General features: G+C 44.1%; 1 protein-coding gene across 2 annotated transcripts; it reads right to left on the bottom strand.

Moving 5' to 3' along the window:
• Positions 1-778: 778 nt before the first annotated feature.
• On the bottom strand, positions 779-14920 carry LOC149975635 (zinc transporter ZIP4-like). 2 transcript variants are annotated; one of them, XM_090209237.1, is made up of 12 exons: positions 14550-14920; positions 12839-13135; positions 12453-12645; positions 11766-11998; positions 10652-10823; positions 8315-8487; positions 7254-7436; positions 5625-5720; positions 3771-3834; positions 2393-2545; positions 1877-2064; positions 779-1519 (listed from the first exon to the last, which is right to left on the bottom strand). In XM_090209237.1, the coding sequence occupies exons 1-12, from the start codon at positions 14757-14759 to the stop codon at positions 1391-1393; spliced, it is 2091 nt and encodes a 696-aa protein (XP_090065363.1). In that variant the 5' UTR covers positions 14760-14920; the 3' UTR covers positions 779-1390. The 2 variants fall into 2 exon arrangements, with proteins under 2 accessions (XP_090065363.1, XP_090065362.1); XM_090209236.1 differs by having other exon boundaries at positions 12453-12642; positions 14550-14894.
• Between the last annotated feature and the right edge of the window lie 287 nt (positions 14921-15207).

The raw sequence follows: 15207 nt of genomic DNA, 5'->3' as shown, positions 1-15207 counted from the left end.
CTGGTGTGCATAGAGATGATTCTAAATATTTATAGTAAGGCTGCTAAATCATCCGTCTTATCCACTTAACTCCCTTGGACTTACGGTCATACCTGTGTGGAGTGTTCTGTATGCGGGGCCACGCCCCTATTGCCCTTGCTCTTTACTGTTGGTCATACTGTATGGACCAGAAACTCTGTGTGCCTCCCAAATGGCACCCTATTCCCTATATAGTGCACTACTTTTGACCAGGACTCTGGTTAAAAGTAGTGCACCAATTAGGCAATAGGGTGCTATTTGGGAGGCATACAGCCTTGACATATAGCTCTTCCACTCCCTTGCTCTGACTGTTACGATGACCATTTTATCAAATGGAATCCACAATGCCTGTCATCTCTGCTGATATACTTTGCTGTACCAACCCTTCTTTATAACCCCTCTCTTGGTAATCAGACAAACTACAGTGAATCACCATGCTGACTGGTGATCTACCGTAAAAGATTTTTAAAAATGAGGGTCCACCTCTGATTTATCTGAAGTTGCGATCCATGGATTTGAGCCGTCTGTCTTCGAAAGTGTGGACTCTGAACAGTGAAACTGCCGACGTACCTAATCATGTCATATAACCAAGTATCTAGAGGATGTTATTTCCTGTATCCATTTACAGGGAATTCTCTTGAGTGGTAGACTGGACAGAATGGAAAAAATACTGCAGCTGGAAAGCATCATATGGCTTTGTGCTCAATGTATGTGCTAAACAAGGAAAGCTATACAGAAACAACATGTATCAGAATTATTATTTTCTTTGCGTATTTTATTACTTTTTGGGGGTTTTGTGGGATTGGTGGCACATACTGTAAGTAAAAATACACATATGACAAAGTTAGACAAATCTAAACATGTCACATTCTCACATGTATACATACTGTCAACCTCTGCATTACCGCTAACTACACACGTCACACGATCACAAATGAAAACAGAATCTACCTACTTCCCTGCAGTCACACTGTTATGGTATGTGGTTATACAAAAGATGTGGCAATTACAGAGGCAGTAGGCTGAGGAACTGTGAGTCCCATTATAAATATCGGTGGTATAAATTACAGTTTGAACTAAATCGCATACAGATGAAATCCTTTCCAACAGTAACATTAGCACCAACAGCAGGTTCAGACTGAACACCAGCAGACTACACTTCTATGTGGTAGATACAACAGAACTAGACTATAAATCGCATATATCATCTAGAAAGTCATTTTGAGGAAATTTTCCATCATATAGAATGATCAAGCGTGTTAAATTAAATGTATCAAAACAGGTCAAATATAGCATAGTTTACATACAGTGTAATTTGTAATTGTATACAAATCCATTGCATTGTACTGTACAGTGTGAGGACTAGGAGGCTCTAGAAGCCAATATTTTCTTCATACAGAGAAAGGAGCAGCAGGATGCCCCAGCCAGACAGCAGTCCTAAGTTCTGGAGCAGGAACATGAGCCAGGGCCTACGGTTGTCCGCATGGATCATGGTGGGGAGCTGGGAGGAGAAAGAAGCAAGACAATCGACTGCATTTAACTCCTTGCCCAAATATAGCATATTTACAGAGAAAGATAGGCATTAGGGAATTGATGAAAGACATAGGAGCAAACGTGCCATAACTAGGGGTCAGAGCTCTTCCTGGTCAGGTGACATAGCCAGGAGACACTTAAGGCCCAAGTCATAATTGGGCTTCCAGGGGAAAATGTTGTCCAAAGTTGCAACAGTAACCAAGACGGCAGGGCTTAGCGAAGGGTCATTTGAACAATTTGTACGATAAACTCTCATTTGAAGAGAAACACAAATAAGTGATTCCTCACAGCCTGTTTGAGAATGTGGTAAACCTAGTGTACTAACCATATCAGCCAGACCCACATACAGGAAGAGACCAGAGGTGATGGCCGCAATCCACTGCTTGGTGGCCAGGTCAGTAGAGACGGTGAGGGCGATGTAGAGTCCGATGAAGGATGTGAGGGCACTGCCCACATTCAGCATCAAGGCCTTCTTCACTGACAACCCGCTGTGCAGCAGGATTGCAAAATCACCTGGGAAATGTAGGACGGAGAGGTTTAAAAGGGACGTCAGTGATAAAAATGTAGGTCTTAGGTTGATGCCATTGGAGGGATTGAGTGAATAGGAATCTGTATGGAGAGAGAAGTCGTGGCTAATCATCTACCACTACTACTCATCCAGTCTAACACTTGACTGTTTGAAATGAAAAAATATTGTCCAGAAATCAAACACCATTTTACACACCACACACACACACACTAATTGATATAAAATAAACATCTGAAGTACTAATGTGGCTGGGTCTCATTCCCTGAAAATCTCTTTCAACATGACCAACTAGAGGCATCAGTCTACACTCACCCAGTTCGTGAGGCAACTCATGACAGAACACAGCCAAAGACGTGGCAAGGCCGGAATTCCAGGAAACAGAAAAGGCCGCTCCGATAGCCAGGCCATCGGCAAAGTTATGTATCCCGTCCCCTATGGTAACCATGTAGGGTAGCAGACGCTGTTCTAGTGGAGGGGAGAGACAGAAGGGAAACTCAGAGAAAGGTTCAGTCGTCTAAAGAACTAAAGTTACATTTGGCTATTTTTAATCATGTGTCTAAATTCATATATCACAATGACAGCATTATTGATTAGCCAATGTCATTAGGCTGGAATACAGAATACAGATGTAGGATCTTAATTTGACCAGTTTCTCACAACAGGAAAAGTATCCTGTAGCAACAGGAAATATGAATTAGTGTGTGGATTACAATTAATGGACATTTTTGTAGGGGTTGATACATTGTTAGTTAGGACAAATCAAGTCTGACATTTTAAAGTGGAAATTACTAACTTTAGAAGTCTTTTTAAACCTTAAATTTACTTCATGTTTGCATTTCCTGCAAGAACAGGGTGATCAAATTAAGATCCTACATCTGTTGGAACCAGTGGTGGAAAAAGTACTAAATTGTCATACTTGAGTAAAAGTAAAGATACCTTCATAGAAAATGACTCAAGTCAAAGTCACCCAGTAAAATACTACTTGAGTAAAAGTCAAAGTATTTGGTTTTAAAATACTTCAGTATCAAAAGTAAATGTAATTGCTCAAATATACTTAAGTATGAAAAGTAAAAGTATAAATCATTTCAAATTCTTCATATTAAGCAAACCGGATGGCATAATTCATGTTTTTTATATGTACTTATAGCCACAGACACACTCCAACACTCACATATATTTTACAAACAAAACATTTGTGTTTAGTGAGTCCACCAGATCAGAGGCAGTAGGGATGACCAGGGATGTTCTCTGTTTAATGAGTCCGCCAGGTCAGAGGCAGTAGGGATGACCAGGGACGTTCTCTGTTTAATGAGTCCGCTTGAATTGTTTATAAAGATTACATAAAGGATGATGTCTCATTTTAATCATGTCAGATAAATAAATTGTTGTCACTGTTGATATTATCATTTACAATGATATGACAGGGTGTTTTTGGGTGCATCTGCAGCTAAAATGTTGTACCCCTGCAGTAATGAATCCCTGTATTGCTGTTCCTCGTGTAAGTGAACAAAGCTCTTTGGTGCACATTACTCTTTGTCACGCTAAATGTGTGTAATCATTGACTAGACTTGACTCGCACAGTAAGTTCACAGTATATCAGCTTTCCAGTGAACGCCCTGACTGTCAGACCCTGACCTATTTTTAATCTCTTCCTTACAGGTTGTATGATGACCTGGGTTGTCTATCTTACCTCTTGAGCGCTGGTTTGGTTCTGGAAAGGCTTTCTCTGTGTCCTCACTGTGCTCACTTTCAACCTTTTAGGATCAGAATTTTACAGAAGTATAACATCGGAATTACAGCAGGCGTGAACAAGTTAGTGGAGGACAAGGTGTTCAGAGACACGGATAGTAAAGACTTGAGACTACATACTGTGTCAGGTAAAAACACAGCTTTACTAGGATACTGGCTGTTCAGTCATGGACCTCTGACTCAGATCTCCAAGAGAGCAGATAGAGGGTTTAGAACGTCACAGGTGTGTCTGTGAATAGGTGGTACAGAACCTACCAGGTGTGTCTGTGAATAGGTGGTACAGAACCTACCAGGTCAGTCTGTGCATAGGTGGTACAGAACCTACCAGGTCAGTCTGTGAATAGGTGGTACAGAACCTACCAGGTCAGTCTGTGAATAGGTGGTCCAGAACCTACCAGGTCAGTCTGTGATTAGGTGGTACAGAACCTACCAGGTCAGTCTGTGAATAAGTGGTACAGAACCTACCAGGTCAGTCTGTGAATAAGTGGTACAGAACCTACCAGGTCAGTCTGTGAATAGGTGGTACAGAACATACCAGGTCAGTCTGTGAATAGGTGGTACAGAACATACCAGGTCAGTCTGTGAATAAGTGGTACAGAACCTACCAGGTCAGTATGTGAATAAGTGGTACAGAACCTACCAGGTCAGTCTGTGAATAGGTGGTACAGAACCTACCAGGTCAGTATGTGAATAAGTGGTACAGAACCTACCAGGTCAGTCTGTGAATAGGTGGTACAGAACCTACCAGGTCAGTCTGTGAATAGGTGGTACAGAACCTACCAGGTCAGTCTGTGAATAGGTGGTACAGAACCTACCAGGTCAGTCTGTGAATAGGTGGTACAGAACATACTAGGTCAGTCTGTGAATAAGTGGTACAGAACCTACCAGGTCAGTCTGTGAATAGGTGGTGCAGAACCTACCAGGTCAGTCTGTGAATAGATGGTACAGAACCTACCAGGTCAGTCTGTGAATAGGTGGTACAGAACCTACCAGGTCAGTCTGTGAATAGGTGGTACAGAACCTACCAGGTCAGTCTGTGAATAGGTGGTACAGAACCTACCAGGTCAGTCTGTGAATAGGTGGTACAGAACATACTAGGTCAGTCTGTGAATAAGTGGTACAGAACCTACCAGGTCAGTCTGTGAATAGATGGTACAGAACCTACCAGGTCAGTCTGTGAATAGGTGGTACAGAACCTACCAGGTCAGTCTGTGAATAAGTGGTACAGAACCTACCAGGTCAGTCTGTGAATAGGTGGTACAGAACCTACCAGGTCAGTCTGTGAATAGGTGGTACAGAACATACTAGGTCAGTCTGTGAATAAGTGGTACAGAACCTACCAGGTCAGTCTGTAAATAGGTGGTGCAGAACCTACCAGGTCAGTCTGTGAATAGATGGTACAGAACCTACCAGGTCAGTCTGTGAATAGGTGGTACAGAACCTACCAGGTCAGTTTGTGAATAAGTGGTACAGAACCTACCAGGTCAGTCTGTGAATAGGTGGTACAGAACCTACCAGGTCAGTCTGTGAATAGGTGGTACAGAACCGACCAGGTCAGTCTGTGAATAAGTGGTACAGAACCTACCAGGTCAGTCTGTGAATAGGTGGTACAGAACCTACCAGGTCAGTCTGTGAATAGGTGGTACACAACCTACCAGGTCAGTCTGTGAATAAGTGGTACAGAACCTACCAGGTCAGTCTGTGAATAGGTGGTACAGAACCTACCAGGTCAGTCTGTGAATAGGTGGTACAGAACCTACCAGGTCAGTCTGTGAATAAGTGGTACAGAACCTACCAGGTCAGTCTGGGAGATTGACTGCTTGTTATTTTTCTCCTGCAGGTACATCTCCAGGACTTTACCATGGTCACAGTGATGGGGCTCAGACTCCTCCTGGAAACACAATGGCACAATGTATCTGTCTGGGCCCGGAACATCACAACAAAGAACATGTACAGTAATTTTTCAAAAACTGTTTACAGACAGATTATTTCACATATAATTCATTGTATCACAATTCCAGTGGGTCAGACGTTTACATACACTAAGTTGACTGTGCCTTTAAACAGCTTGGAAAATTCCAGAAAATTATGTCATGGTTTTAGAAGCTTCTGATAGGCTATTTGACATCATTTTAGTCAATTGGAGGTGTACCTGTGGATGTATTTCAAGGCCTACCTTCAAACTCAGTGCCTCTTCTATATCGACATAACCTGAAAGACCACTCAGCAAGGAAGAAGCCACTGCTCCAAAACCGCCACAAGAAAGCCAGACTACGGTTTGCAACTGCACATGTGGACAAAGATCGTACTTTTTGGAGAAATTTCTCTGGTCTGATGAAACAAAAATAGAACTGTTTGGCCATAATGACCATAATGACCGTTTGGAGGAAAAAGGGGGAGGCTTGCATGCCGAAGAACACCATCCCAACCGTGAAGCACGGGGGTGGTAGCATCATGTTGTGGGGGTGATTTGCAGCAACAGGGACTGGTGCACTTCACAAAATAGATGACATCATTAACAAGGAAAAACGTGGATATATTGAAGTAACATCTCAAGACATCAGTCAGGAAGTTAAAGCTTGGTCGCAAATGGGTCTTCCAAATGGACAATGACCCCAAGCATACTTACAAAGTTGTGGCAAAATGGCTTAAGGACAACAAAGTCAAGGTATTGGAGTGGCCATAACAAAGCCCTGACCTCAATACTATTGGGCAGAACTGAAAAAGCATGTGTGAGCAAGGAGGCCTACAAACCTGACTCAGTTCCACCAGCTCTGTCAGGAGAAATGGGCCAAAATTCCCCCAACTTATTGTGGGAAGCTTGTGGAAGGCTACCCGAAACATTTGACCCAAGTTAAACAATTTAAAGGCAATGCTACCAAATACTAATTGAGTGCATGTAAACTTCTGACCCACTGGGAATGTGATAAATGTGATAAATCATTCTCTCTACTATTATTCTGACATTTCACATTCTTAAAATAAAGTGGTGATCCTAAATGACATAAGACAGGGAATTTTTACCAGGATAAAATGTCAGAAATTGTGAAAAACTGAGTTTAAATGTATTTGGCTAAGGTGTATGTAGACTTCAGACTTCAAATGTATCTACGGGTGATAGCTAACAATTCTCACATTTTGGAACCAGAAAGACCTGAAATATCTTTGACCGAAACATTGCACTTTATTAAAAGGTGTATTGCAAGTGTGCGTGTGTGGGAGTTCTTTTCACCATGGATCCACTGAACCAGTAAGCTAACAGAACGGAGGTGTTCAGTAAGGAGATAAGGTTTAGAAACCGTCTGAAATGGAGAGGTACCACCTGGTCGTGTCCAATAAGAACCCATATTTTTGTTTCCTGTTGCAATACATTTTGCTACATCATGCCCTACTGAACACAGCCCAGATGATAGACACTACTTACCCCATGGTGATGCAGGGAATGGTGATGGCTGTCCTTATGAGTGGTGATGATGGAGAAGATAGTCTCCATGAGATAGAAGCAGTAGATGCCAGCCATCATCACCAGTATCTTACAGATGTAGTCTGGAACCTCCTCTGAGTGGCTGTGATCTGTTCCTTCACTGTGAACATGGAGGCCTAGGAACTGAACCAACAGAGGAAACAGTCACAACCCAGTCTGACAGTCAGCCCAATGACAGTGCTTTGACAGTGCTATGACAGTGTTATGACAGTGCTATGACAGTGTTGCGTAGCTCTTATGAAGGCAGGTTCAAGTGAAGTGTAATACACTACACAATACCAAATACTGGAGACGCAATCAACCTGTGCAGGGTCCATTAGTCTGAAATGACCTCCTTCAATCACTACTGACAGATGAAAGTCTAGAGTGGAGACCAGTACCTATCCACCATATTGCTTTAACCAATCAAGTCCTCTAAATAAGTGGTTGTGAAGGAGAGGAAGATAGGAAGTCATGTCGGACCATTGGGACACATTGTTATGTTGCTCTTATCATTGGCTTTGTAATAACCTAAAGTTCCCTGAAGGAACAAGGGGCCATTTCTCCGTTTGCCCGATCTGAAGGTGTCGTTCTTGTTCCTCACATGGTTATTATTTGACACTGTAGGGGATGACACAGTGTGACAGCCTGCTAATACTTCGCCCTGCGATGTTGACATGATGGATCTAAATGGATTGAGCTGCAACAGCAGGAAGTATCCCCTTCAGACTTCTGCCCTGGGGGAAATAAGGCTAGGAAGCATCAGATGGGACTACTGTATGTGTTGCTCTGACTTACCATGGTCTCTCAGACATCTGGCTGATCATTGGGTCACACTGACATTAACCACAACACTTTAATGAAGTGTTGAGGAGGAAGAGGTCTGGCTGGCTAGAGAAGTGGTTTTCTTTTCACATTGGACATTCCAGCAACTATGATGGATGCATAACCAGGCCAGTTCAGTGCATCTCAGCTTGAATCAGCTGGGCTCAGTGATGTGGATATGGTACTGTGGTGCTCACCATAGGCAGGAGGTGCAACAGGGCGTCCCCAGTGAGGGAGCCCACAGCCAAGCTGACACAGAACTGGATGACGAGCTGGAAGACACTGCTGCAGGAGGTACACAGCAGCACCATAACGCCAACCAGGGCGGCCAGACAGATCAGCAGATTGGCTATGGAGGCATACACAAACTCTGTGGGGAGAAATAATTAACATTAAGGGGTTACAAATATAATAACAGTGCCAGACTCAAGCCAATCAGTCAGTCAGTCAGTCAAGCCACAAAAGGTCTGTTAGATAATACAGTAAACATTGTGTGATTATGCTTGAAATAGGCTCTCGTCCTACCGAATGCAATAGGCTCTCGTCCTACCGAATGCAATGGGGCTCTCGTCCTACCGAATGCAATGGGGCTCTCGTCCTACCGAATGCAATGGGGCTCTCGTCCTCCCGAATGCAATGGGCTCTAGTCCTCCCGAATGCAATGGGCTCTCGTCCTACCGAATGCAATGGGGCTCTCGTCCTACCGAATGCAATGGGGCTCTCGTCCTACCGAATGCAATGGGGCTCTAGTCCTCCCGAATGCAATGGGCTCTAGTCCTCCCGAATGCAATGGGCTCTCGTCATACCGAATGCAATGGGCTCTCGTCCTACCGAATGCAATGGGCTCTCGTCCTACCGAATGCAATGGGCTCTCGTCCTACCGAATGCAATGGGCTCTAGTCCTACCGAATGCAATGGGCTCTAGTCCTACCGAATGCAATGGGCTCTAGTCCTACCGAATGCAATGGGCTCTAGTCCTACCGAATGCAATGGGCTCTAGTCCTACCGAATGCAATGGGCTCTAGTCCTACCGAATGCAATGGGGCTCTAGTCCTACCGAATGCAATGGGCTCTAGTCCTTCCGAATGCAATGGGCTCTAGTCCTACCGAATGCAATGGGCTCTAGTCCTACCGAATGCAATGGGCTCTAGTCCTACCGAATGCAATGGGCTCTAGTCCTACCGAATGTAATGGGCTCTCATCCTACCGAATGCAATGGGCTCTCGTCCTACCGAATGCAATGGGCTCTCGTCCTACCGAATGCAATGGGCTCTCGTCCTACCGAATGCAATGGGCTCTCGTCCTACCGAATGCAATGGGCTCTCGTCCTACCGAATGCAATGGGCTCTCGTCCTACCGAATGCAATGGGCTCTCGTCCTACCGAATGCAATGGGCTCTCGTCCTACCGAATGTAATGGGCTCTAGTCCTTCCGAATGCAATAGGCTCTCGTCCTACCGAATATAATGGGCTCTAGTCCTTCCGAATGCAATAGGCTCTCGTCCTACCGAATGTAATGGGCTCAGTCAAGCCACAAAAGGTATGTTAGATAATACAGTAAACATTGTGTGATTATGCTTGAAATAGGCTCTCGTCCTACCGAATGCAATAGGCTCTCGTCCTACCGAATGCAATGGGGCTCTCGTCCTACCGAATGCAATGGGGCTCTAGTCCTCCCGAATGCAATGGGCTCTAGTCCTCCCGAATGCAATGGGCTCTAGTCCTCCCGAATGTAATGGGCTCTAGTCCTTCCGAATGCAATAGGCTCTCGTCCTACCGAATGTAATGGGCTCAGTCAAGCCACAAAAGGTCTGTTAGATAATACAGTAAACATTGTGTGATTATGCTTGAAATAGGCTCTCGTCCTACCGAATGCAATAGGCTCTCGTCCTACCGAATGCAATGGGGCTCTCGTCCTACCGAATGCAATGGGGCTCTCGTCCTACCGAATGCAATGGGGCTCTAGTCCTCCCGAATGCAATGGGCTCTAGTCCTCCCGAATGCAATGGGCTCTAGTCCTCCCGAATGCAATGGGCTCTCGTCCTACCGAATGCAATGGGCTCTCGTCCTACCGAATGCAATGGGCTCTCGTCCTACCGAATGCAATGGGCTCTCGTCCTACCGAATGCAATGGGCTCTCGTCCTACCGAATGCAATGGGCTCTCGTCCTACCGAATGCAATGGTCTCTCGTCCTACCGAATGCAATGGGCTCTAGTCCTACCGAATGCAATGGGCTCTAGTCCTACCGAATGCAATAGGCTCTAGTCCTACCGAATGCAATAGGCTCTCGTCTTTTTGGACAAGAGCCTCATGTTTTGTGATTTTGAATTTTGGAGCATTCATATTTACAAACAGAGGAAATGTATTTCTGCATAGTCTCTCTATAATTCCTTTATCATTAAGGAATGGGACTTTCTGTATCAAAAGGAAAGGAATGAGTGTTGAATATAGAGTGTACTGTAGAAATCAATAGATCAATCGCAAGAGTACACAACGCAGAATCACAGTGGCTCGGACTGTAGCAGTTCACTCACTCTCTGTGGTGCTGAGCTGGTCTAATGGTCCAGTGGGGGGAGAGATGCTGTTGCAGGCACCACTGAGGAGCTGCTGGACCAGGGCTGGGCTGAGCCGGGCCACGTCAGACCTGGACAGGCTAGATCCATTCAGCCCATGGATCTTTATCAGCTCCTCCGGGCTGAAACACATCTACGTGGAGGAAACAGGGCTGAAACACGTCCACGTGGAGGAAACAGGGCTGAAACCCGTCCACGTGGAGGAAACAGGGCTGAAACACGTCCACGTGGAGGAAACAGGGCTGAAACACGTCCACGTGGAGGAAACAGGGCTGAAACACGTCCACGTGGAGGAAACAGGGTGGAAACACGTCCACGTGGAGGAAACAGGGTGGAAACACGTCCACGTGGAGGAAACAGGGGTGAAACACGTCCACGTGGAGGAAACAGGGGTGAAACACATCCACGTGGAGGAAACAGGGGTGAAACACGTCCACGTGGAGGAAACAGGGGTGAAACACATCCACGTGGAGGAAACAGGGGTGAAACACGTCCACGTGGAGGAAACAGGGGTGAAACACGTCCACGTGGAGGAAACAGGGGTGAAACACATCCACGTGGAGGAAACAGGGGTGAAACACGTCCACATGGAGGAAACAGGGCTGAAACACATGGATCACTATTCCCTTTGCAGTGCACAACTTTTGACCAAAGCCCATTGGTCTATTCTTTGAATTGACACTCCTTGTCGCTAACTGATTAACTGACAGTAAGATGTCATTGGGCATTCACAAAGTGGGGACCAACATATTACAAGTAACATGTTATTATCCTTCAGCAGTGTTCCTTCTCATTCAGATTTCTCTAATATAGACATTACCATGGGGAGAATCCTACAGCTGCCAATAGCTCAGGCCATCTACTGCACATCTGAGGCTCATTGGAGATGCAGCGGACACCAGGGGTTTAGCAGTCTGATAATGAGTCAGAGTGAAGGAGCCTGTATGTGTGTGTGTGTGTGTGCGTGCGTGCGTGCGTGCGTCGTTAAGCCCCTGAAGGTCTCTTCAGAAGATTGGAGCGATGGCCTTGACCTAATTACAGACAAAGCACCATGGTGGTTGAGAATAACAATTACCAGTTCCCAGCTGCTGATGTTCCTATGGTGGTACCCCTCCTCATGACTCGTCCTGAAGGCATCACCTCCACTTCGACCCCCCCGACCCCTGCTAACAGTACTGTGGTCACTATGGTCATGGTCAACGTGGTCATCGTGACCATGGTCATTGTGGTGTCCCTTTTGATCTCTATGATCGTGATCCTCTTCATGGATTCCACCCAGTTGCAGGCTCTTCATAAGACCTTCCAGCTCTACAGAGATTAATCACAATGATATGGTTATTTGGTGGTAGAGTACATTAGCAGGCCATTGGGGAACAGTAATATGCTGGTAGAGTATATTAGCAGACCATTGAGGAACAGTAATATGCTGGTAGAGTATATTAGGCCATTGAGGAACAGCAATATAAACTCATTATCCAGGCTTCATGGGGTTATAACATAGGATTTGAGGGTAACATTAACATAGGGTTTGAGGATAAGATTAATAGCATCATGGTAAATGAATGATGAACTACGTATTGCACAAGATGGATTAATGAGTGGGTTGATGTTACAGTACAGCCAGGAGCATGACATTACAGTGTAATAAAACTAAACAGTGCGAGGAAAATGATTCATACTAAATAGCGATAGTAGTTTGTCATGAGGCAATATTACAGCACGGACATTTCGTACCAATAGGAATAGTTGTTTCTTACTGTACCATGTATGGTAATGTTGTCAGAACCGAAGGAGTTGAATATGAAATCCAGAAAGTAGTCCTCTTCAGGTAGTGCTCTGGCAGTCATGCAGTCACCTTGCAAAGCATGGTAAACTATGTATCCAAACATCACATCCATGTTGTGTGGGACACCATCATTCATCTCCTTCAGGATGTCTTGACCAGTAAGACACTGCTACCATAACGAGGGACAGACATACACCGTTGAATAGAATATAAATATTTTGTTGAAACAAATCTACTCAAATGAGTTTGTTAGAAAACAGGTCACTGTTGCTAACGGTAGTTCATTGGGTTTCTATTGCACAACCTTAGAAGGTACAGTATATAAAATGTGTTGCCATTCTTATTAACACAGCAGCACCAACCTGGTCGTACTGCTGATCGGGCTTGTAGTAGTTCTTCAAGTTATGGAGCAGTGTCTCTATCCCACTGCTCTCCCTGTCTCCGTGTCCATCCCCATGGTCATAGCCTGTGATCTCATGGATGAAGTTGTCCGTCTCGTCCCCCCACCTCCCTGCCCTCACGGCAGAGCAGGCCTCTGAGGGAGAGCTGAGGTACAGGCAGCATCCTGCCGCTACTCTGAAGAAGCCCCCCTTGTGAAGGAGACCACCAGTGCTGGTGAAGTTACCCACCAGCTGGTCTACTGACTGCACAGAGAGACACTAGAAAGAAGCAGGGTGGCTTCAGTGTTTCATTTAGATTATTTATCTACCCAGTACAAATATATGCCTAATTTATGAGAGAAAACCAACGTAGTGTCTTGTAAAGTCAGTAATTATGACCACAAAGCTAAAGGAGTATAGGTTGGGTGAATGCGAGACATAAAAATCTAATTTTCTGATCTTTAACAGCTATTCTCTGGCTTTTTGAGTCAGGACATACAGTGACTTGGCCTATTATCTAAACAGATTCTTCTGTAGAGTCTACCAGAAGTCCAGAACCGATTAGTGGTGCTGGAGGCTAAATGCTCAACTGGAGAAACAGAAGAAAGAAAGAAAAAAAAAAGTCTTGACACACTTCAAGTCAGATGCACATTTCTTTTAAAAGAGGCTGAGCTCGATGAAGGTCGACTGACCGAAAGCTCCGTATCTATTAAAATAAATGTGCATCTCACTGGAAGTGTGCAGAGATTTCTTCCTGATTCTCCAGCATCATGACCACGTATGAGTAAGATCTCAAGCCATTGTTGCATTAGCAGAACATGCTGTTTAACTACTGATCATTAGTGTTAGTCCCAAACATGTTTGGCCAATCTATAACACACGTCTCACATAGCATGTGACAGAAAACTTCCTCTACATGGTCACAAGGGTAGATTACACCTGCCACGGTAAAGTCCAAGGCCTTCAATGTCTGAACAACAGAAGAAAAATGTATTCAAAGAAATGGATGTGTACATGTTTTTCTACTGTAGTCAAATTAAACCAAAATGAACACTTATTGGAGTACTTGTGGTGCAATGGCATGATGGACAGAGTAATGTATTATTATTTTTTACATTGAATGTATTAAATTACGTGAAACAGAATGCCCAATCATTTAGACGTTTAAACAGGCTGCACAGTAAAAGGGTAATACAACCACGATATATATATTTATTTATTTGTTTTACACAAGTGATTTAAGTCAAAGCCATTGCTATAATCTATGATAATACCCTAACACATGGAATTAGTTAAATATTGATCAGGGTGTTTTACATCATTGGTAGAACTTAATGATTTTAATACATAAGTTACACAAAACTATCTGCAATGCTGACGTCGTGTATTCTCTCTATATAATACCTACATATTAATAGTCAGAATCATTACGGTTATCATTATCATATCATTATTGCTCAGTGCTCACGATATATGTATCAATAAAATTTAAAAAAGACTTGGTTCGAGACTGGTCAATAAAAAAAATATAATACAGATTTAGGCTTAATAAACAAGCTAGGTCTGAAAAAGCACTATGACAAATGTACAGCGCTGTATTCCATTGTGTGTAGCGCACGGCACAGTAACAGGTGCAGATTGGACCTCGACCTTTCCTAAAACCAAGTTGAAGCGAGTGTAAGAAAAAAGTTACCTTTTCACACGACACACCAGGGCACTGCACACGCTTCTCCAACAGTTTGAAAAAGGAGCGAACTGACATTTCATCCAGGTATTCCTCTCCTGGCGACACGAGCTCCACCACTTTCCCATATACATCCACAGGTGAACCCCACGCATAGCTGAATAGGTTCAAACTCAGACATAGGAGAATAACGGGAAAATACCTATATATAGTTTCCATTGTTCTATTAAAATATAAATCCCCTTTAAAAAATAAAATAAAAGTGCAAAAACAGTGAGTTTATAGAAAGAGATGATTCCGAGTGGCGCATATGCAGTCCACACACGGTTTTAAGTTCACCAAACAGCTATCTATAAATCAGCTAAGTTACAGATTTCCTTGACCTGTTAGCTCGCCTTTGATTGGTCCAGAGGCGAGTTGCGCTTCGCTACCAGTCCATAAATAGGAAACCATTGCAGTTCACCTGAATATGGGGTACTGGTCCAAAATCACCTGTTTTCAATGTACACTCAGCATCAGCTGACATAATGGCAAGAGTTATGTCAATAAGACATGTTGCGAAGAATACAGGCAAAATGTGTGTCAACTGCCAAGTGATTCACTTACATCCTCAATGGTGACCCTGATGACCCTTTAAGGGAATTTTTTTCTGCCTGCTATCTCTCCA

The sequence above is a fragment of the Oncorhynchus mykiss genome, chromosome 18 (genome assembly GCF_057628025.1).
Source record: "Oncorhynchus mykiss isolate SJ-2025 chromosome 18, ASM5762802v1, whole genome shotgun sequence".
Lineage (NCBI taxonomy): Eukaryota > Metazoa > Chordata > Actinopteri > Salmoniformes > Salmonidae > Oncorhynchus > Oncorhynchus mykiss.
The sequence above is the reverse complement of the archived record's forward strand: the minus strand, read 5'-3'. Positions and strand labels throughout refer to the sequence as shown.